Source organism: Schistocerca americana, chromosome 3 (assembly GCF_021461395.2).
Source record: "Schistocerca americana isolate TAMUIC-IGC-003095 chromosome 3, iqSchAmer2.1, whole genome shotgun sequence".
NCBI lineage: Eukaryota > Metazoa > Arthropoda > Insecta > Orthoptera > Acrididae > Schistocerca > Schistocerca americana.
Genome location: NC_060121.1, coordinates 609,394,039 through 609,417,391, shown reverse-complemented (window position 1 = coordinate 609,417,391; position 23,353 = coordinate 609,394,039). Strand labels below are relative to the sequence as shown.

The window sequence follows — 23,353 nt, the reverse complement described above, 5'->3', positions numbered from 1 at the left end:
AGCGATATGGACCTGTGATTCAGCGGACTGCTATTATTTCCATTGTTGGGTATTAGTGTGACCTGTGGAACTCTCCAACCTTTAGGTTCGGATCTTCCGCCGAGCGAGTGGTCGTATATGATTGCTGAATATGGAGCTATTGCATCAGTGTACTCTGTAAGGAGCCTGACTAGTATGCAGTCTGGACCGGAATCCTTGCTTTTTCAACTGATTTAAAGTTCTACACTACAGCGAGAAGATCTACTTCTAAGTTACTCATTTTGGCAGTTATCTAGATTTTAAATATGGAGTATTCATTTCGTCTTCTTTGCTAAAGAAGTTTCGGAAACCGTGTTTAGTAACTATGCTTTAGCAGCACTGTCATCAGTGGCATCACCATTGCTATCACAGTGAAGGCACTGATTACGCCTTGCCGCTGGTGTACTATACATGTGGCTATAATCTCTTTGGGTTTCTTGCCATATTTCCTGATAGTATTTTGTAGTGGAATCTATTAAAACCGTCTCACCCCAAGTTCGCTCTCGCTTTCAAGGTTCCGTAAAATTTGACCAATCCATGAGATTTTGCGTTCTTTTAAATTTGGCATGTTATTTTCGTCGCTCTGCAAGAGTGATCTGACCCATTCTGTGTACCATGGCAGATCAGTACCATCACTTATTGATTTATTTGGTATCTCTCAATTGCCTTCAGTACTATTTTTTTAAATTCAAACCATATCTTGTCTACGGTTACATAGTCAGACTGGAAAGCAGGGAGACTGTCTCTTAGAAAGGCGTCAAGGGAATTTTTGTGAGCTTCTTTTAAATTGCTGTACTTTGCGTTTATTTTTGGTGGAGTCAGATGTTACGGTATTAAGTCTCACTACAACAGCCTTGTGGTCACTAGTCCCTGTACCCACCATGTTGCTTCCTGTTTGCTCAGTATTATTTCTTGCTAAGAAATGATGAGTTTTTTCACAACCGTTTACACTTCTAGTGGGCTCCTGAACTAATTTTCTTTTCAAAATAATTTTCTGAGAAAGCATTAAGAATAATTTTGACTGATATTTTATGCCTACCACCGGCTTTAAACATCCATTTTTGCCAGTATATCAAGAGCAGATTGAAGGCACCACCAAGTGTAACTGTATGAGTAGAGTACCTGTTGCAAATTAGACCCAATTTTTCTTTGAACGGTTCAGCAACCGTACTAAGTTAGAGGTCGGTAAAAGGAAGCAATTATTAATTTATTCCGGTTGTCACGTATAACCGCCTTGCATACTAACTCACAGGACCTTCTGAATCCACTTGCTGTAGTGAAGCATAGTCTCTCTCTCTCTCTCTACAATTTGTATCCCACGCTTCCCTCCATTAGCAAACTGACCAATTCTTGATACCTTTGGGGCATACCCTGTCAATCAATTCCCTCTTTTAGTCAAGTTGTGGCATAAAGCTTGTTTCTCTACAGTTCATTTTAATACGTCTTCAGAAATTGATCAATCTATCCATTATATCTTCAACATTTTTTTGTGGCACTATCTTTCAAAAACTTCCATTTCGTTCTTGTCTTCACTTTTTATCGTGCAAGTTTCATTTCCCTACAAGGCCGCACATCAGACAAATACTTCAGAGAAGACTTCCTAATAGCTACAATTATATTAGATTTTAAAATATTTCCTTCCTTCGGAAAAACTTTTCTTGCTGCTGCCAGTCCTCATTTACGAGAGTATTTCCTTAGTTCTACCATCGTTAGCTCTGTCGCCACCAAACCGCAAAAACTTTACTACTACGCATGCTGTGCTGTGGGGCGATTTCAATGATTGGAAACGAGGAATATCCTTCGTGCGCCGCGATCGCGGTGTAGGCGTTTTTACTGTTTCAAGCTGACCAGCTTGAAGTGGATGCTACGACGATTTTATCAACTCTGTGCATTTTATCAACTGGGCTCTTATCAAGTTATGTATTCCTGTGGAGTGCCCTTTATACTCTGACTTCGTGTAATGTAACATTGAATTTTTATAACGAGTTCCATAAGATAAGGTGATGGCAGCTAATACTGTTGAAACCTATGTTACTCGGCGGTCGTGGCGTACGAAGTTTGTTCCTTATTACGAAGAGTGTTCTTCATTTCATACTGTCTTGGTGTCGAATTCCCGAATCTCATTAGCACATGATCAGAAACCGGATTACCTCCATCAATTTTTTTCTTTCTCACAATAGTATACCACTGCTATAACTGCTATGTTTAATGAGAGAATTATCTGCAGATGTTGTCAGCTGCTGCATACTCTTTATTGAAATCCACTGCTGGTTTTGGTTTATGTGGACCATCTTCTAGGGTCCACTAACTATAAGCAATACAGAGCACGATGAAAATATTGATACAAAAATTTTTGTAAAAAAAAATTATAAAAATTCTTATAAAGTCATTGGGTACTTACTGGACAAAAACTCGTTTTAGAATATCCCTTTCTGATGTATAACATATAGTTGTCTTAATATTGGTCTAAACGGGTAAACATCAGTATTTATATGCTAATACTTGGTGTTACCCTTGGCTGCGCTCGCATATCAATAGTTTTGTTACGATTTGTGATGATGGGTAAGTAAACTGTTGTACGTGCAATAACGTCAGCTGTCCTCATGTGTGTGCCTGTTTGGATAAGCATGGCTCTCCTGAACTGCCCCAATGCACGACGTGGAGGTACGCGCATCATCGCCGCCGAGGCTGTGTGTGGAGCGGCTGTTGATATACTTTCCGGGATGTGAGGTCGTGGTCCAAGAACTTTTCTGCTCCTTACGTTTCGTCCAGGACTGCCCTGAACTTCCTCAGAGGCGCTGCTCCGCTGAGTCTTGCCGACTGACTGATCGGGTGTCTGAGAGCGACTTATATATTGTGAGAAAGGGGGGCGTGGTTCAGGTGACACGTGATGAGCAGTGATAATCCACAGCAAAGATAAGGTTGACTATCGATTACCACCTTGTCAAAGATAAATTTGTTAGCAATTTTGTAGAGCCACTGTCCATATATCGCTAAGTTTCATAGACTCCTCTTTCCTATTAAAATTATGTTGATATTTATAAATTTCAATAGCTGCTCTATATAGCCGTGGATAGTAATTTAACGTTGTAGATAAAACTTCGGTATCCGAAAACTTCACTTGGTGGTTGCCTGGTTGAAGAGCATGTTCCGCTACAGCTGATTTTTCTATTTTTCCAAGTCGACAAAGACTTTTATGCTCTTTCAGTCGCGTGTTTACGCTTCTTTTGGTAGTACCAATATAAACTTTACCACAGGTACATGGAAATTTATACACACCACATGTCGACAGGGGAGGGCATTTATCCTTCACAGATCGTAGTACTTGACTTATTTTCTTTGTTGGTTTAAAGACAGGTTTTATGTCATGTTTTCGTAAAATCTTACCGATCCGATCTGTTACTTTTTTAATGCTCACCTATACATCGTGCTATTGAAGCAGCTATACGAGTACATTACACCACGTGCACATTACGCAACAAACGTAATAATATGTAGAGTGGTTTATGCTCACTGACGTAGGAAAAGATATTCGAATCCCTGCTTCACCATCTCAGCAGTCCTCTTTTACACTTCTTTAAAAGTAGTCTATGTTCTACCTCAGGGCTCACGCTATCTCCATATCAGATTTCATCTAAATTGGTTCAGCAGTTTAGTTGCTCAAAAACAAGAGCTACTTTGGCATTTATAACAATACTATGGATGTGGATGTCACTAACATATTTCTGATAACGGGCCCCTCCCATACTCCCACTGAGAGGACGCAAGACCTGCAAGTTAATACTGTATGATAAACATCGTCTGAGGGGGATTAATGTTGGTCGTATGTGAAAATCACAACGGTCTGGTTGCCTGACTAACCTGTGTTATTATGCTCACGTCACAACTGTTGTGAAAATTTCGTAACTACTTTGATCCTTCGCAGTGATCAGTCAGCATCTGAGGCATTTCACGTCCCTTATACACCCTAATAGGCCTGTAACAACAGTAAACATGAATAACACTATTGGGTTCAGGTAGCCACTCTACCCGTCCCACAGTATAGTAACTCTATAATCAATTGGCGTCCGGCCATGTCTTCTTGGGACTTAATTTTTTTTTATTTTTTATTTTTTTTTTTTTAGACAGGTAGCATAATTCGCTAAGACACACTTATTATAACTGCACATATCTATACTCTGACTGAAAAGGTGACATACACACTTCTTGAGACACGTGAATTTAATATTATATGATAAACACAGTCTGAATCACTAATATTGCTCGTATGTTACAATCAGAACATTAGTCATACTTCATTAACCTGCCTTATCTCACTCACGTCGCAACAGTTTTGAAAATTTCTCAACTGCATCGATCAAAATCGCAATCCACTTGTTTGTGGGCTATTGTGTAGCATATTTACAGTGAGCTCAATGACTAACAACGTGAGAACAACATTGTTCATCATAGAAACGAGCACCAAAGATAATTATAGTCACATCGATCTCTCACGTGTATCCAACATTTTGAACATGTAGGCTATCTTTCTATAAACATTTGTTTAAATATATGAGCTGAACGTTCGTAAGTAATTTTATACCCTTCTAACATTTAAATGAATCTATTACTTGCTGAAAATTGTTATATCAACATGGTTTTCATCAAATAGCTCAATTGAGATGAAATGACTTTCGACGTCAGGGACTTGGACTGTATTAAAATGTCATCAGCATAGATGAATTTTTTTATGTTTCTTCCATGAGCTTTCCTGATTGCTTAACGCTAAAACTGAGTAACATACAATACTATCTCACTTCTTTGTCAGTCACTTTCCTCCTTTCATGTCGTTCGACTCATATAACGGCTGTTTGGGTTCTTTACAAGTTGTGGATAGCAATTCATCTTCTGTGTTTCATCCTCGTAGCTTCAAAATTTCAAATACCGTAGTGAATTGCAGTCAACACTGCCTAAAGCATTAGCTGAAGTATCCTATGGTATTGCTTACATAGTGGAATGTCGGGAAGCACCACTTTCAGCGACGTTAAGGAATGTGTGGCCGGCTTGCACTACTGGCCGGTGCGTTTGGTGACCCTCCGACCAGGTGTCTCTGCGGTCGCGGTCGCGGTCACTGTGTCCGAAGCGATTGTGGCAGGCTCGCCAGTGCGAATTCCCTCCTGTGTGCAGAGTGAAGAGGCTCCGTGCCGGTTTGCAACACGAACTCCAGAGGTAAGACTGCGCGACGCTGCCGCACCCTTGAACAGGCGCTCTTGTTTTCAGAGAGGAGCATTGATCGTTAGCAATTTTCAGTTGAAGGTGGTAATAATGTTAGGATATTGTGTCCATAATTGTGCAATACTGGAAAAATAGGTTATTAAGATAAAACTAAGTGTATTTTGTGGGACTTCTGAAGAAACATGTTCGTCGTTAATCTACTTTATAGAACGACGTTTTCTTTATTACGAACTGCGTTGTTTTATTTATATATTACGAACTTGCAGCACAATATCTTATACATAGGTCCTTGTTTTAGGTGCTTAATAAAACACGCCTACATGTAAATAAACGACCTGTTTCACTAATGACGCCATTTCACAAAAATTTTGAGAAGCTGATGCAGTCTAGAATAGTATCTCACCTGAGCACCAATACTGTCCTCAGCAAATAGCAGTCTGGATTTCAGAAGGCTTGCTCTATTGAGAATGCTATTTACTTGTTCACTTACAAAATTTTGTAAGCATTAAATAATAAAAGAACGCTGCTTTGCGTTTTCTCTGTATCTATGTAAGGTATTTGACCGTATGACTCACAGTTTTCTGATAGATAAATTTAAGTTTTTGGGATTGATGATACAGCCAAACAGCGGATTATGTTGTGTCTAATGAAAAAAAATGTAGAATTTATACTTCGCGATTCAACCAATATAGCCTGGGGACCTTATTTCTACTGGGGAGAAATCATTATGGGATTCCCAAGGCTCAATCTTATGTCCACTATTGTTTCTTATATATGTAAACCATCTTCCGTCTAATACTCAACGAGAAGTATTAGTTCTTTCTGCAAATGACACTAGTAATGGAATCATTAGAAGTATACAGAAGAAACGGAATACAGTGCTCTTAAAATTATCACTGACAGGTTTTCTGCGGTTGGTCTCACCTTCACATGTGCAGTTCCGCACACCCAAGTGTAATACCCCAATGATACGTGTAACACACAGTGAGGAATTAATAAATATGGTGGAATCTTCAAAATTCGTATTGATCAAAATTTAAACTGGAAAAAGTACATTTTGAACTCCAAAATAACTTAGTTCAGCCCCTTTTGCACTTAGAATCATTGCAAAGCATGGAGAAAGACAAATCACTTAGCTGATATATTTTGTGCATTTTCATTCGATAATGTTATGTAATGATGTACTGAGGTAATTTGTTCTTAAGAAAGAAAGTTTTCATTGTTCAAAAACGTGCTTTAAGAACAATATAGGGTGCTGAACCACGATCATTTTGTGGGTTCCTCTTGTAAGGAGCCGGGCACTCTGACCACTGTTTCACATTATATTTATTCCCTCTTGAGAAGTCAATAATCCACAGCAGTTCAAAAGGAAATATGATGTACATAGCTACGAAACTAGAAGGAAAAAAATACATTCTTTACTGCACGTTAAGTTGGTCTTTAGCTCAACAAGGGGCGCACAATACTGCAACTACAACGTTTAGTAACTTACCGAATAATACAAAATGTCTGATAGACAGTAAAGTCAAATTTGAAAACAAATTGAAAAATTTTCTCTTGCATAACTCATCCTAGTCCATAGAAGAATTCCTATTATAGCAATGTGTAAAAGATAGTAGACAGGAATTACTAACTCACATCTGAATATATTTTTTTTTAAATTAAAATGACTCTTCCCACGTGATTAGATTTATCGTCCAAAATTTTCCATGGAACATGAAAATAATTAACTAACTAACTGATTAACTACCCTCGCACCAAACAAGTGAGTCGCCAAGCGAAACTTCGCACAATTAGAGCTGTTTCTGCGATCCTGTTTAACGTTCTTTTCACTGGATAAGTTCGGCTAGCGAGTCTTTAGAGTAGTTTTATGTATCACAGTGAATAAATCTGGCAAGTGAGGACCATGAAGAAGTTTATTTGCAAAACAACTAAACTGGTTTTTACTGACGGTGAATGGACGAATTATTACATTCTGAATTATGTGCCTATGCCTCTGATATTTATTGACGTGCATCTGAAAATTTATATTTCCAAATTGTTAAAGCAGAAACAGAAAACGTGTGAAGATACAGTTTGGTGCACTATAATGAGAACCCCTCTTTGACGCGACGGGGAGTGAATGACGTACAACTCAGACAGCAGAAGTGACGGATGGCCAGTATTCTCTCATCCACTTGCGTGCGGCATGGGCAGATAAAGCACTGGCAGTCAGGGGGATCTGTAGTGAATGCCTCTCAGCTCAGTGCTGAGTATGATCCACAAAATTTGGGACTTACAACCACAGAAACCCTTTTACTTAGCCTGATACTTCGGCCATGTACCTTCGACCACCTTCCGAGTGAGCCGCAAATTGCAACTATAGGTTTTTTTCCCCCCGATTATTATTCTCCACGGAGGAGCGAGCTGGCAGCGAGTAAAACCGCTTTCCTGCCAAATGTTGCACTTATTTAAAAGGTGTTTTAAAATACATAACCAGATGACAATAAACGATGTTGATTAATAAAAAAAGCTTGGTGGACAATATTTACGATTTTTGAAAATTTCTGTATATATTCGTACTTCTAATTTAGAAACGTAAGTTATCTGCCGCCTAATGTTGCAGTGTTCGGTTTCCAGCTTCCAGCCGTAAGCGCAAAGTAAATCTGAATCTTTGGTGATTCTCTGTAGCATCGTACTATACAGTGTGTAGCGAAATTCTCTTGTATCCGGAGATCTAAACTTAATAAGTTTGTTATTCGCATTTTTCTTCGTGGCGTGACCTGTAGTAAATTTCGAGAGAACCTGGTACAAGCCTGCGCCTGAAGCGGCAGGCAACTGTCCTGCTTGCCGATGTTTCTGCGTGGAACATTGAGCACCTCTCTCCTCCCACTTCGTGAAAACAATAGCATCCTGACCATTTGGTCAGTTTGAATGTATCAGTACCTAAGTATGTAGCGGCGATAAGTCTTACTTTAGTTTTGAGGTATGGAGCGGAAAAATCAAGCCAGTGCGTGAATTAGTGAAATAAAGTTTTATTGGTCTTTACCTTCATATTGCGAGAGTGAAACAATATGGTTAAAAAAAAAAGTGTGGCTGCCAGTTCGACGCTGCCTTCAACTCTAACAGGTAATGAGGATATTTGGCAAACATTGTACACTACCATTTAGACCTACTAAATCTAAATCTGAATCATCAATATGCGTGCGGTGTACAGTATTTAACGAACAATACTACACTGAATATTTGCAAAATCTGTATAGCACATCACTGTCTTCCTCCTCTTCATATTTTCTCCACTGTATTACTCCTACCAGCGACTGATACTCCGGGCATGTATCTTTCGACCACCTTCCGAGTGAGCCACAGACGGCAACTATAGCTTTTTTTCCCCTGATTATTATTTAAATTCTCCACGAAGGGTCGAGCTGGAAGCGAATAAAACTGATCTTTGTGTATTCTTTCCAGCCCATTTCCTCTCATATCTGGCCGGCCGGGTGGCCGAGTGGTTCTACGCGCTACAGTCAGGAACCGTGCGAACACTACGGTCGCAGGTTCGAATCCTGCCTCGGGCATGGATGTGTGTGATGTCCTTAGGTTAGTTAGGTTTAATTAGTTCTAAGTTCTAGGGGACTGATGACCTCAGATATTAAGTCCCATATTGATTAGAGCCATTTGAACCATTTTTGTTGCGTACACACATGTTCTCCAGTCTTGCGCTTCACTAAATTCTTTCTTAATTCTGCATCAGTACTTAATTCAATAACGGCTTGGTTCCGAGGTCTTGCTTCACGACTGCCATGCAGCTTATGGCATAATACTTGATTTGACTGTTCGGTGTAACACTACATCCTAAATAGTGGATTCTTTCTCGCTCTCCACTGCTCTATCATACGAGACTTTTATGACGAGCAGACCTCTGTTTTACTTTCCTGTACTTCAGTTCACCATTCCCTCAGTTTTGCCTATTCTTAAAGTACATTCTAAGCAAATGTATGCTGTCAATTCCATTCAAGGGGGTTTCCGAGTCTTTCTTACTTTCAACTGCCTAATTTATCTTTCATATTTTTTCCCCTCTACGCAGATTGATATTTCTCTATATTTACTTTATTTGTCATTTCACGATATGTTTTGTTATCAACAAGAAACTGAACTTAAGCTCACGAAAGTTTGACACCATTATGTTAAAAATTTCTGTGATGATCTCGCGCGGTTTGTTAGAAATGTGACGAATCGTGCAGTTCTTCCTTGAATTTGTATCTTTCTTTCGTTAATTCGAAATGGTCTCGAAACGACGAACAAATTTCAACGCCAGGTGATGCATTTTCACTCACTTATTCAAAGTAATAAATTAACCAATGGTCTTTGTTGTTGGCCCAACAAATGCTTAAAAGGACTACTAATGCTATGTAATTCCTCTAGGCAACGTAATTTGTGTATCTTTATAAACTTTACTCCGTATATTTTTGCTTTCTGCAACCGTAAGTAAAAATTCGTCTTGATTTTTTTCCCGATTCTTTGTGTGTATTTCCCAACGTTTACATTACAAAAGTAATAGCGCCAAAAACAGTCAAACTTTTTATGACTTTGAAGTGAGCGAAAATTCATCATATATCTCATTAAGCGAGCGAACATTGATCATGTATCTCATTCATCATTCATCGTGCATCCAGTTCGTAATTCATTATGCATCCCTTATGAACAATCTTCCAAGCCTGTAAAAACTTTGACTTAGCATTATAGAGTATGTTACTGCTCTTTGTAAACACGGTATTCTCATATTCATAAGAAACTGGAGTATCCTAGATGCAGTAAACGGAAACATCCATACTATCTTTTAAAATACGTGATGTTGGCAATTATGGAACTTATTTTACAGGCAACGCTTCTTTATTTCATGTTAACAAACTTACATTTGCTTGAAAATGGCCTGGTGATTGATGAGTGAATCATATTCGTTGTCAAACTGAAGGATAACGTAACTTCTCAAAATTATTCTTGTCATATTAATTTTCTAGAAACAAGTTACCTGTGGATTTTCGTTTTCCGAAATCTTAAAAACTTACTAGTAAAACTAAACTGTTAATTAATCATTGAACTGTGTGATAGTCTGTCGTTAACGTCAATATCGCACAAGACTCGGTAAAAATGGTTTTCTACGTAATCTAAAGGGGAATAAAATACTTCACCTCACCAGCAAGATTTAAAAAGTATTATTTTATCACATGTATGTGAATTTAAAAAAATCGTCAATCAATGCCCTCTGCTTTCAAGGAAAGAGTAAGGTTAAAATAAAATCACGAATTCTACGATTTCTCTAAGGATTTTCGCAAAGTTCGGTCTAACGAATTACTGCTAATAAATGTATTTAGTCTTCTCCTGTCGCCCTTGAAGCCGGCCGGTGTGGCCGTGCGGTTCTAGGCACTTCAGTCTGGAACCGCGTGACCGCTACAGTCGCGGGTTCAAATCCTGCCTCGGGCATGGATGTGTGTGATGTCCTTAGGTTAGTTAGGTTTAAGTAGTTCTAAGTTCTAGGGGACTAATGACCACAGATGTTAAGTCCCATAGTGCTCAGAGCCATTTTTCGCCCTTGAAACTCTTTCGGCGAAATTGAAGAAAATACTTTTTAAGAACATACGAGCATAAGTTATAGTGTACGAAATAAATATCACTACCTACTATTCTCTGAGTGAAGTGATTGTATTTCGTCGGGCATAATGTTACGTCAAGTGCATTGGCAGTCAGTTATATGTTATGATAAGGCTACTATATCCCTGATTAGTGCTCCATGCGCTGCTGATATATTGCTATAATCGATATTCGATTTTATATTTCATGTAGCTACTTACGCTAATTTAGAGGAAAGATTAATTTTACCTCAGTTAACTCCTGGCGCACAGCCCTGTCACAATAGCCAAGCAAATGGAGATTTTGGTTTTAGCTAAAGACGCGAGACGACTAGCACTGAATGCATTTTTTTCTTTGTTTTAAGAAGCGTCCACAATCTAAAGTTCGTCCTAAATTTGAACAGAAAGCTGAGAATTACGCAAATAATGAATATAACTTATCTACCGGGCTAAGAAACACACAGAGTGCCCTCTTAACATGGAATGACAATGAATAACGCATTTGACTACTGTAAAACATATTGTGAAAGTAGACACCAATTGTAGCACGGCGAAAACTATTTTAAAGGCCCAGTAACGACATTCAGCAAACTGACAAGGGAACCTCCCAATCGCACCCCCCTCAGATTTAGTTACAAGTTGGTACAGTGGATAGGCCTTGAAAAACTGAACACAGATGAATCGAGAAAAGAGGAAGAAGTTGTGTGGAACTATGAAAAAAATTAGTAAAATATACAAACTGAGTAGTCCACGTGAAGATAGGCAACATCAAGGACAATGGGGCTCAAGGAGCGCCGTGGTCCCGTGGTTAGCGAGAGCAGCTACGGAACGAGAGGTTCAAGTCTTCCCTCGAGTGAAAAGTTCAATTTTTATTTTCAGTATATGTGACAAACTCTTATGTTTTCATCACTTTTTGGGAGTGATTATCACATCCACAAGAAAACCTAAATCGGGCGAGGTAGAAGAATCTTTCTACCCATTCGCCAAGTGTACAAGTTAGGTGGGTCGACAACATTTTCCTGTCATGTGACGCACATGCCGTCACCAGTGTCGTATAGAATATATCAGACGTGTTTTCCTGTGGAGGAATCGGTTGACCTATGACCTTGCGATCAAATGTTTTCGGTTCCCATTGGAGAGGCACATCCTTTCGTCTACTAATCGCACGGTTTTGCGGTGCGGTCGGAAAACACAGACACTAAACTTATTACAGTGATCAGAGACGTCAATGAACGAACGGACAGATCATAACTTTGCGAAAATAAAGAAAGTAAAATTTTTAGTCGAGGGAAGACTTGAACCAATGAGCTCTCACTCCGCAGCTGCTCACGCTAACCACGGGACCACGGTGCTCCTGAGCTCATAATATCCTTGATATTGCCTATCTTGCGCATGGACTACTCAGTTTGTATATTTTACTAATTTTTTTCATAGTTCCACACAACTTCTTCCTGTTTTCTTCATTGATCTGTGTTCAGTTTTTCAAGGCCTATCCACACCCTATATATTTACTAAGATGGTATCTGTTCTTTCGGACATGTGCGAATCTTAGTGTATATATATATATATATATATATATATATATATAGTATCTTAGTATATATATATCTTAGTATATATATAGTTAAGGCTCACCGGCCACTTGACCATCTTCTTCGCGAATGCAGAAACACTGCCCGAACAATTACGTGAATCGGCAACGCGCCGCGAGTAATGAGTATAATGGGCGGGGGAATTACGAATGTAGTGCGGGACAATACGTTGAGAATGTTTTCTTCGAGGAACTTCATAATGTTCGAATACAGTATATTTTCCAAAACCCTACTGCAAATCGACGTTAGTGATATAGGCCTGTAATTCAGCGGATTATCCTACTTCCGTTTTTGGGTATTGGTCGGACTTGGGCAATTTTCCAGTCTTTAGGTACGGATATTTCTGTGAGCGAGTGGTTGTATACAATTGGAAAAATATGGAGCTATTTTATCAGCATACTCTGAGAGGAACCTGACTGGTATACAATTTGGATCGGAGGCCTTGCTTTTATTAAGTCATTTAAGCTGCTTTGCGACACCGAGGATATCTATTTCCATGTTTCTCATCTTCGCAGTTGTTCTTGTTTGGAAATCGGGAATATTTACTTCGTCTTCTTTGGTGAAGGAGTTTCGGAAAACCGTGTTCAATAACCCTGCTTTAGTGGCACTGTCGTCAGTGACTTCACCGTTGTTATCGCGCAGTGAAGGTATTGATTGCGTCACGCCACTGGTGTTCTTTATGTATGATCAGCATCTCTTTGGTTTTTCTGCCAGATTTCGAGACAGAGTTTCGTTGTGGAAATTACTAAAAGCATCTCGCATTGAAGTACTCGCTATATATCGAACTTCTGTAAAACTTTACCAATCTTGGGGATTTTGCGTTCCTTTAAATTTGGCATGCTGTTGTCGTTGCTTCTGCATCAACGATCTGAGCCAATAAGATGGATAAGATTGGAGGTAAAATTATTTATTCCTTAAAAAATTGATGTAAGGCATCTACATAACTGCTGTTGCCTGTTAACTAAGTACATTTGCTTGTGAAACGCTATACAATTCACAACAGACTCGTGTGCCCACGTGGTTCACGGAGACACAATTTCTGCGTACCGTGGCCAAAGCTCCCCTCCCACTATGAGACAATGCGCCACGCGGTTATATCAATTCACCCTTCTTCGAAGAGACTTCGGTTGCAGACCCTCGGCGAGCGGGAAGCAGACGGACCGTCACATACACTCCAACGTCTCCTACGTGACCCAATGGCCAGTAAAACCCAGAGATGAGGCTTCCGCCACAAAACTAACACCGGTAACTTTCACACAAGGGGAGAAAACCTCCTTGCCTACCTGAAAAATACAAGAGTTGGCCATTCTGAACGACTACCGCTGATTCTCTGCAGCAGACTGAACCACCGTGTAGCAAAATGAAAAACACCCACATTCATTCACTCACGCGTGTCAGAGAGTTCTGTATCACTGGAAAGCAAATAAAATGATAATGCAAGGGGGCTACAGGACCCTTTCAAAGTCGCTGCCCAATGACGGAGGTAGATACTCACCAAGAAGATAGATACAATAAAGAGCATTGCCATAAGCAATGGCTACACAGCCAAAACCATTGACAATTTAAACAGACAAGTATACAAAAGTAAGACAACGAATTGCCACACTGTGAAACAAGAGAAAATATTCGCCAGTATCCCATACCTCGGACCCATATCACAAAAAATCGCTAAACTTTTCAGGAAAACAAAAGTAACAGTTGCATTTCAACTAATAATAAGTTAGGAAACTTACCCGTCCATAACATAAAATCAAATACGCGAACTTACAACAACAGCGGAGTGTACAAAGTATCATGCCCCAATCGTCCTGCGTACTATGTAGGGAAAACAGGTAGAAACTTCAAAACCCGTTTTGAAGAACACGCAAATGCTTTCAGGCTCAACCACTTCGGGAAATCAGTAATTGTACATCATATAGTCGAAACGAAACATGTCATCAACAGTCTAGCTAACAATTTGGTAGTGCTGCATAACGAAGCCAATGGTAAGACCCTAAATATGTTAGAACAAATGAAGGTATACCTCTACAAAAACAAAAATTCAAAACCTACACCGAGCGAGGTGGCGCAGTGGTTAGACACTGGACTCGCATTCGGAAGGACGACGGTTCAATCCCGCGTCCGGCCATCCTGATTTGGGTTTTCCGTGATTTCCCTAAATCAATCCAGGCAAATGCCAGGATGGTTCCTCTGAAAGGGCACGGCCGACTTCCTTCCCCATCCTTCCCTAATCCGATGAGACCGATGACCACGCTGTCTGGTCTCCTTCCCCAAACCAACCAACCAACCAACCATCAAAACCTACGCCGGCCGCGGTGGTCTCGCGGTTCTAGGCGCGCAGTCCGGAACCGTGCGACTGCTACGGTCGCAGGTTCGAATACTGCCTCGGGCATGGATGTGTGTGATGTCCTTAGGTTAGTTAGGTTTAAGTAGTTCTAAGTTCTAGGCGACTGATAACCACAGCAGTTGAGTCCCATAGTGCTCAGAGCCAACCATTTTCAAAACCTACGTCAAATGAAAAAACAGATTTCGCAAGCCATAGTTATTTCAGTAATTTTAGAGACCTATTCTACTCCTGCATATGTCAATTGTTTAATAGTTATATCTTTAGCACTAAGAATAAATTCATATTTGACAACACCATGTCCAAAAACATCAGCGAAACGTTTACAGACATGTGTGTGCAAATGTGCTTCTTGTATGAAGTAACATGTACGAAGACGATAGATAAATATGTTTTCTGGTGCTAAAACGTTAAAAATATTTTTCTTGAATTATGTGGTAAGTTCACACAGTTCATCTTTCCCACTATTTCGCACATATTTTCCGCTTTTGATTTACGAAATTCATAACCTAACATTAAACCTTTTCCTGACCGGAACACTTATTTCACCTCATTCAAAAGAAGAAATAAAGCATGTACTCAGACAAATTACACCTGATGATTGACCAACTGCGTCTGAAACGCATTGTGAACTTAATAAAACACGATAAGTTGTGGCTAAAGGCGCTTTTTAATTCATACCTCCAGTGTATAGAGATATGGTTGTAATTCCTGGAAGGGATAGTGAACTGAAAAAGAAATATAAGCAGAAACACTGTTAAGGTCAATGACTGATATGTACCATATTTACAAATATTTTAATACAGTACTAGTATTTAGAGTTATTAATTACGCCGATCTGTCGTCTTGGAGAAATTCATCATCGTTTCTGTACGCAGTAACTCCTGATCCTATTATATGTTGTCTTATACCCTGTATGTCTCAGTTTCAGAAGCCATGCGTTTCCTGTTTCTGGTCGGCAGTGTGGTGCTTGTATCAGTTTGCTTGCAACACGAAACATGTGCCACCGACGTTCACCAGGTATGGCAATGTAGAATAGCATATTATCATGAATAGAAAAATTCTGAAAAATAATTCCTTGTCTCAAGCTAGAGCCAACGTAGCATTTAATTCTCATTTTTCGATTTCGTTAGTGAGGTATCGACGACATCTTGGTCGACCGCACCCGTGACAACAGCGCGCCGGCGGGCGATGTCGCTCTTCCATCTACTCCAGGCACTATGGAGAAGAGATTTGAAAAATTATTACCTGAAACGAAAAATATGAGCGTGCAGGAAATTAAATTTTAAATTTAGTTTCTTCTTCACGAAATTCTATCAAAGATGGTGAACATGACCAAAAGAATCACAAAATTGCAAAAAGGGTTTTCTTAAATAAGTGAAAAACTATAGCTCTAATCAAAAAATGTTGTAGGAGGAAGTTGTAGAAGTTAAAAAGATCTACGCACTCGTTTTTTGTAAGTTTCGATTGCTTTCCTCCATTTCAAGATACATTGAAAAAATTGTTAAAATATGGTTCTTATAACTCCTTAACGTTCATGTTCCCGTAATTGCTATTTACTGTAAATATAGCCCGCACTAAGTACAGAAACGAGAATGCAGTTACTCGTACAAGATAAAGGTTATGAAAGTGACGTAGTGTGTTTTATCTCCGCTACCTTCAAAATTTCAACGAGTATTGCGTTAAAAGTTACCAGGTTCTCAAGATTTTTATCATGGCCTGTACTGAAAACATGATTAATGTTAGTGAAATTAAAAGAACAAGGCCTGTCATTCTTTAAAAGCTTCTATACTATCAAAACAACACTCGTCCCACTCCTCTGACACTCAGCGCTTTGTGCATCCATGTTGCAGTCGAAGTTCTCTCTAGAGGGGCCCGCGGCATACGAAAGCTACCAGACTTTTCCGATCCGTAGGAAGCGCAAGATCTTTGGCGCTAGTCGAGGCAACAGCTTAGGATTCAAGCAAACCGTGTGGAATCTCATCTTTGCGGTAAATCCATACCGAGCAGGCCTGCTATTTTGTAAAGCCCTGATATCTCTATTATTATCAAAATCGTAATAGCAAAAATTATAATCTTAAACACTCTAAGACAGATAAATAACTGAACCAAAGGCAATGGGCCCAGATGTAAAATTGGAATGAAGGAAGAGGACAAAATTATTATTTATGCTAACATTCTACAACGTCTGTAGCATTGTGTCAAAAATCTGTGAATTTAAGATTGTGGTTTTACCACATCTCTTTCCAAATATATCTCAAGATTTACAGCAGAATGGATTCAAACAGTGCGTTATGGTTGAAAATTAATCTTTTTAAATTTATTCACTTTTCTCATCAGTCACGATCGCATTTTTATTAAAACATTCCCTCCTCGATTCGACAAACATTGTCATCATTAGATGACCCCTTCTCCTTCAGAGTGACAACAAGGTCAGTCAAGAGACGTAAGTAATCAGATCTACCGGTTGCAAATATATTGGCAACACAGAATTTCCAACTCTCTGTACAGTATGCCAAATATAACTTAGGTGCTTAAGTTCAGTTAACTGCGTATTCCGTGTATCATATAAGCGATTATTTTAATTGTGATGTAGTGTGTGTGTGTAGTGTGTAGAGTGTATCGCTCTTGACTAACAAGCGAAAGAAGTGGGGTTCAAGTCTCAGTCCGGACGTCCAGATTTAGCATTTGTCTGATTTCCCTTGAAAAGTTTGTGTCTTACATCCTTCCCCTCCTTGTCAGTTCCGAGCTGGCGTTACTATCCTAATTACTATCTTATCGATGAGAAGTTAAACAGTGACTTTCTTTTGAACAAAAGTTGTACATACTTCTGAAAAAAAACTTTGGTAACATTTTGGCTAATTAAACTGTTTTGGTTGAATCCTTGCGTGTGTCATCGAATCCACTGACGGAAGATAAGTTTTGAAGAAGAATCGACTTCTGAATGCGAAGAACTTTATGCTTCTTTTGACGGTTGGTTCCATGTCAGATTCTTTTGTTGCTGTGATATGATTTTGTGCCGACGTTAGGTTCACTACAGTGCAATCCAACCACTGTGCTAGTGAATATCTTCTTAATCTCAAACGCAAGAAAAAAACGATCATCATAAATATTATCAATGAACAAATCACTAACGATGATGTCGTTAATTTTGTCAACTGCTTCCACTGATTTCTGTAGGCTATACCTGTGAGCGCAGATAACAGCAAGTAGGTTCACAGATAACTGCTCCTGTCAAAATGAGAAGTCACGATCAAATTTAGCATGTAACGCAAAAATGAATTAACTTCATGACTCACTGTCGGGTGTGAAAGTATAATGATGAAATCGAAAGGTCGCTGAATCGAATACTTCAGTCTCCCTCTAAAGTAGCATTCATCCTTCAATTATGTGGAGAGTCACCTGGAACTACACGGGGTTTGGATTGCACGTTAAACTGTAGGTCCGGTTTCCCGGGTTGTACTATTGCGATGATTTATGGACACCCAATGAAGCTTAAGTGGCGCAAAATTGACAGACTCGTACTAGACCTTTGATCTACACGGAATTGTTATTATTAATATTAAGTTTATTCACTAATTTCTATGTCTCATAAGTTGACAGCCGACGACGAGTTTCTCGGGCGTTGTCACTCCACTAAGAACAGTGTCATTCATCGATCAGGATTTCTGTATATAATTATTCCCCGACCATCTACATCTATTTCCGTACTCCGCCAGCCACCGTACACAGGATGGAGGGTATCGTGTACCATTACTAGTCATTTCCTTTCCCGTTCCATTCGCAGAAAGTACGAGGAAAAAACAACTGTCTACATGCTTCCGTATGGGCCCTAATTTATCATGTCTTTACGCAATATGTCAGCGGCTGTAGAATGGTTCTGCAGTGAGCTTCAAATGACGGTTCCCTAAATTCCCTCAATAGTTTTCCTCGAGAAGATAATCCTGTGTCTTGTTCGAACTTACCGGCAACAAATCAGCCTGTCTTTTTTTATGCGACCTGCAGCGGATCCCAAGCGCTCAGGCAGCAGTCAAGAACAGGTCACACCAGTGGTCTCCCTTACAGATGAACCACACTTTGGCAAAATTGTCCCACTCAACCGAAATCCATAATTCGCCTTCCCTACCATCATTACCACATGCTCGTTCCGTTTCATACACTATGTGACCAAAGGTATCCGGACACCTGGCTGAAAGTGACTTAAAAGTACGTGGCGCCCTCAATCGGTAATTCTGGAATTCAGTATGGTGTTGACCCACGCTTAGCCTTGATGACAGCTTCCACACTCGCAGGCATACGTTCAGTCAGGTGTTGGAAGGTTTCTTGGGGAATGACAGCCCATCCTTCACGGAGTGCTACGCTGAGGAGAGGTATCGATGTCGGTCGCTGAAGCTTCGCACGAAGTCGGCGTTCCACAACATCCCAAAGGTGTTCTATAGGATCCATGTCAGGACTCTGTGCAGGCCAGTCCATTACAGGGATGTTATTGTCGTGTAACCACTCCGTCACAGGTCGTGCATTACGAACAGGTGCTCGATCGTGTTGAAAGATGCAATCACCATCCCGAATTGCTCTTCAACATTGGGAAGCAAGAAGGTACTTAAAACATAAATGTGGACGTGTGCTGTGATAGTGTCACGCAAAAGGAGTGCAAACTCTCTCCATGAGAAACACGGCTACCTGCGAACACCACCGCCTCCGAATTTTACTGTTGGCACTACACACGCTGGCAGATGACGTTCACCGGCCATTCGCCATGCCCACACCCTGCCATCGGATCGCCACATTGTGTACCGTGATTCGTTACTCCATACAACGTTTTTCCACTGTTCAATCGTCCAATGTTTACTCTCCTTATACCAAGCGAGGCGTCGTTTGCCGTTTACCGGCATGATGTGTGGCTTACGAACAGCCGCTAGACCATGAAATCCACGTTTTCTCACCTGCTGCTCAACTGCCACAGTACTTGCAGTGGATACTGATGCAGTTTAGAATTCCTCTGTGGTGGTCTGAATAGATGGCTGCCTATTACACATTACGACCCTCTTCAACTGTCGGCGGTCTCTGTCAGTCAACAGACGAGGTCGGCCTGTACGCTTTTGTACTGTACGTGTCCCTTCACGTTTCCACTTCACTAGCACATCGGAAACAGTGGATCTAGGGATGTTTAGGAGTGTGAAAATCTCGCGTACAGACGTATGACACAAGTGACACACTAGCACCTGACCACGTTCGAAGTGCGTGAGTTCCGCGGAGCGCCCCATTCTGCTCTTTCACGATGTCTAGTGACTACTGAGGTCGCTGATAAGGAGTAACTGGCAGTAGGTGAGTGCAAAATTAACCTAATATGAAAAGTATATGTTTTTGGGGGGTATTCGGATTCAATTGATCACGCAGTGTATTTCTTTGCAACGTTACCCTAATACGTACTGTATCTAAACATTATGGGTTTGTTATTACTACTCATCCACATTAACTTAGATATTGCTACATTTACCCTTAGGGAGAATAATAATTTTTCGGTAACAACGGCCAGCATGATTTTAGTCAGTGACTCCCTCACAAAGCTCCGCAAGCGATAATCATGGTGCTAATTATTGACATTTGAAAGAATTGGTGTGCAATCGGAGGATAATTCATCATCATGCAGACATTTGGCAGACAATTGCCTGGACTTATTGTCCCACTGCCGTCTACCGTTCTGTATACAAGGATATTAACTTTGTGTACCATCCATGGGCTTTTCATTAATGTACAACATCTTGTCATCCACGACTCACATTCTTATGCTGTTGTCACACATTATCGTTCCCTGCACCTCTGATGAAGACTAACGATAGGGTCCTCTTATACACATCCCAGTTTTCTTGGCAAGTACTCTACTGTCAAAGCGGTCTTTTAATTGACTGCCAACAATCCGAGATCAGTTGCATGCAACGTCTAACACAGCTTTATAGTTGGTCAAAGCTGGGGAAGATGTCCCCTCTGTCCAGTAAGCATGAAACAATTGAATCGAATCCTTTATGCATAAGACGTCTCCCACTTATCTTGACAACTCAAAATAACGTTTCCGGAATGAGATTTTCATTCTGCAGCGGAGTGTGCGCTGATATGAAAGTTCTTGCCAGATTAAAACTGTGTGCTCGGCCCGTCCTCACAGCCTCACTTCTGCCAGTACCTCGTCTCCTACCTTCCAAACTTAACAGAAGCTCTCCTGCGAACCTTGCAGAACTAACACTCCTGAAAGAAAGGATATTGCGGAGACATGGGAAGGTAAGTGACGAGGTACTGGCAGAAGTAAAACTGTGAGGACGGGGCGTGAGTCATGCTTGGCTAGCTCAGTTGGCAGAGCACTTGCCCGCGAAAGGCAAAGGTCTCGAGTTCGAGTGTCGGCCTGGCACACAGTTTCAATCTGACAGGAAGTTTTATATCAGCGCACACTCCGCTGCAGAGTGAAAATCTCATTCTGGAAATATCCCTCAGGCTGCGGCTAAGCCATGTCTCCGCAATATCCTTTCATTCAGGAGTGCTAGTTCTGCAAGGTTCGCAGAAGAGCTTCTGCAAAGTTTGGAAGGTAGGAGACGAGGTACTGGCGGAATTGAAGCTGTGAGGACGGGGCGTGAGTCGTGCTTGGATAGCTCAGTTGGCACAGTCAGCCTTCGGCGGAGCAGCGGTTCGGACGGTGTTTACGTCCCTGCCGCACGTCTGCGCGTGAGGTGTTTACGTTTCATGTGTAGCGGTGTGTGGCGGTATACATAGAACGAATCATGGCCTTGTCGTTCCGCAAATCGACACTGAAATTTAGTTTTGCTAACGAATATGCTCGACCGAAGGCTTACGAGATCGAACGTTATTTACGGGACGAGGTGAAAATCGAACCTGACGTTCTAGTTGGAATACACTTATCTATAGTCAGCAGCGTGGTCTATGTCAAGCTCATAAATGAAGGGGCACGTGACGAACTACTACTCCGACACCGACAAGGACTTCGTTTCTGTCATTCGGACGGGAATGTTGGAGCGGTAACAGTTGAACACGCCGGCATGGGCCTCCGAACGATCCGCGTCTTTGAGCTTCCATTCGAAGTGGTTGGCTCTGAGCACTATGCGACTTAACTTCTGAGGTCATCAGTCGCCTAGAACTTAGAACTAATTAAACCTAAGGACATCACACACATCCAAGCCCGAGGCAGGATTCGAACCTGCGACCGTAGCGGTCACGCGGTTCCAGACTGAAGCGCCTTTAACCGCACGGCCACACCGGCCCATTCGAAGTGCCAGAAGAATTGGTGACAGACGGCCTGCGTCCTTACGGAACGGTCCTATCCCACGTGGCTGAAAAATGGGCGAGTTTCAAGACGTATCCTGTCCTCAATGGCGTCAAACAAATACGGATCGAACTCCGAAAACACGTCCCGTCATACTTGTACATCGCCGGTTGTCGGGCGATTGTCATTTACGACGGACAACCAAGGACGTGCTCTGGATGTGGGAAGGAGGGACACATACGTTCTGAGTGTGCTCAACGAAGGTTATTACAGCTGCCACGGGATGACCCACCCCTCACGCCGCATCCGACTGTGCTCCCCATGACTTACGTCGCCGCATTACGCGATGACGTGGGCCGCGAGACAGACGCGTACCAGAACACACAGACAGCGACGGATCGTGGCGAGCCACAGAAAGACGACGTTGCGGTGGACCGCCTGCAGCAGTCACAGGACGCCCTCTCTTCGGTTCCGCTTGCGGCTCCTTCAGATAAGGCACTTGGAGACGTCGATCATACGACGGCGCACGATTCCGACGTCCCCCACGAACAACTGGAGACCATGCTGACCTCTGATTCCGAGGCCCGGCAACGTAAACAGCGATCACCAAAACGCCGGAAGAAGCGTCGCCTCACGGTGGAGAACGACCACTCTGATCTAGCGGACAATTCTGAGAAGTTTACGGGTACAGAACAGACGACCATGGATACAGAAGAACTGCCTAGCGTGGATGCAACGGTGGCCAGCGGGACGGCGGTACGACCTGCCGCTGACGATGCTCCAGACACAGCAAAGGCGCTCGATCGACGGCAACAGGCTACTGAGGAGGCTACGGCGCCTGCACCGCACGACAACGATGGGACACTAGGGGACTGGTCAGAAGACCCACCCCCGTGGGGAACAGACGATGCCGGAGGAGCTGCTCCCAAGCACTCTCCCGGTGTAAGACCGGCAGGGTGCACGGAATAACGGCAGACCATATGAGGGTACGGCGGGGGACGTTAGTACGACAGCAGCCTATATACGGAAGAATTAGCGACCGTACGGTGCCCTATCTACGTTGACAGCCATGCAACAAGATTATCGGATAGGGACTGTTAACATCAATAGCATTGGGACGCCGGTAAAAATCAAGATGCTCAGTGACATGATAAAGGCTGCGGATTTAGACATAGCACTATTACAAGAAGTTCGGGTACTTCCCCCCTCGGACTTTTACAGTTACGACATTTACTGTTCCCCGTGTGACGAGAGGGGCGTTGGCACAGCTATACTATTAAAGGAAGGGATACGTGCAGACGAAGTAGAATAT

The 23,353-nt window shown here is 41.6% G+C and overlaps 1 protein-coding gene across 2 annotated transcripts in view; it reads left to right on the top strand.

The window, feature by feature from the left end:
• The first annotated feature begins 5,171 nt into the window (after positions 1-5,171).
• Positions 5,172-23,353, top strand: part of LOC124606878 — a 54,475-nt gene continuing 36,293 nt past the window's right edge. Inside the window, exons 1-3 of one of the 2 annotated variants that reach the window (XM_047138970.1) lie at positions 5,172-5,226; positions 15,700-15,794; positions 16,628-16,765. In XM_047138970.1, the coding sequence (XP_046994926.1) occupies positions 15,711-15,794; positions 16,628-16,765 (222 nt within the window). In that variant the 5' untranslated portion in view covers positions 5,172-5,226; positions 15,700-15,710. The remainder of the gene's footprint in view (positions 5,227-15,699; positions 15,795-16,627; positions 16,766-23,353) is intronic. The other variant, XM_047138972.1, reaches the window with a different exon arrangement.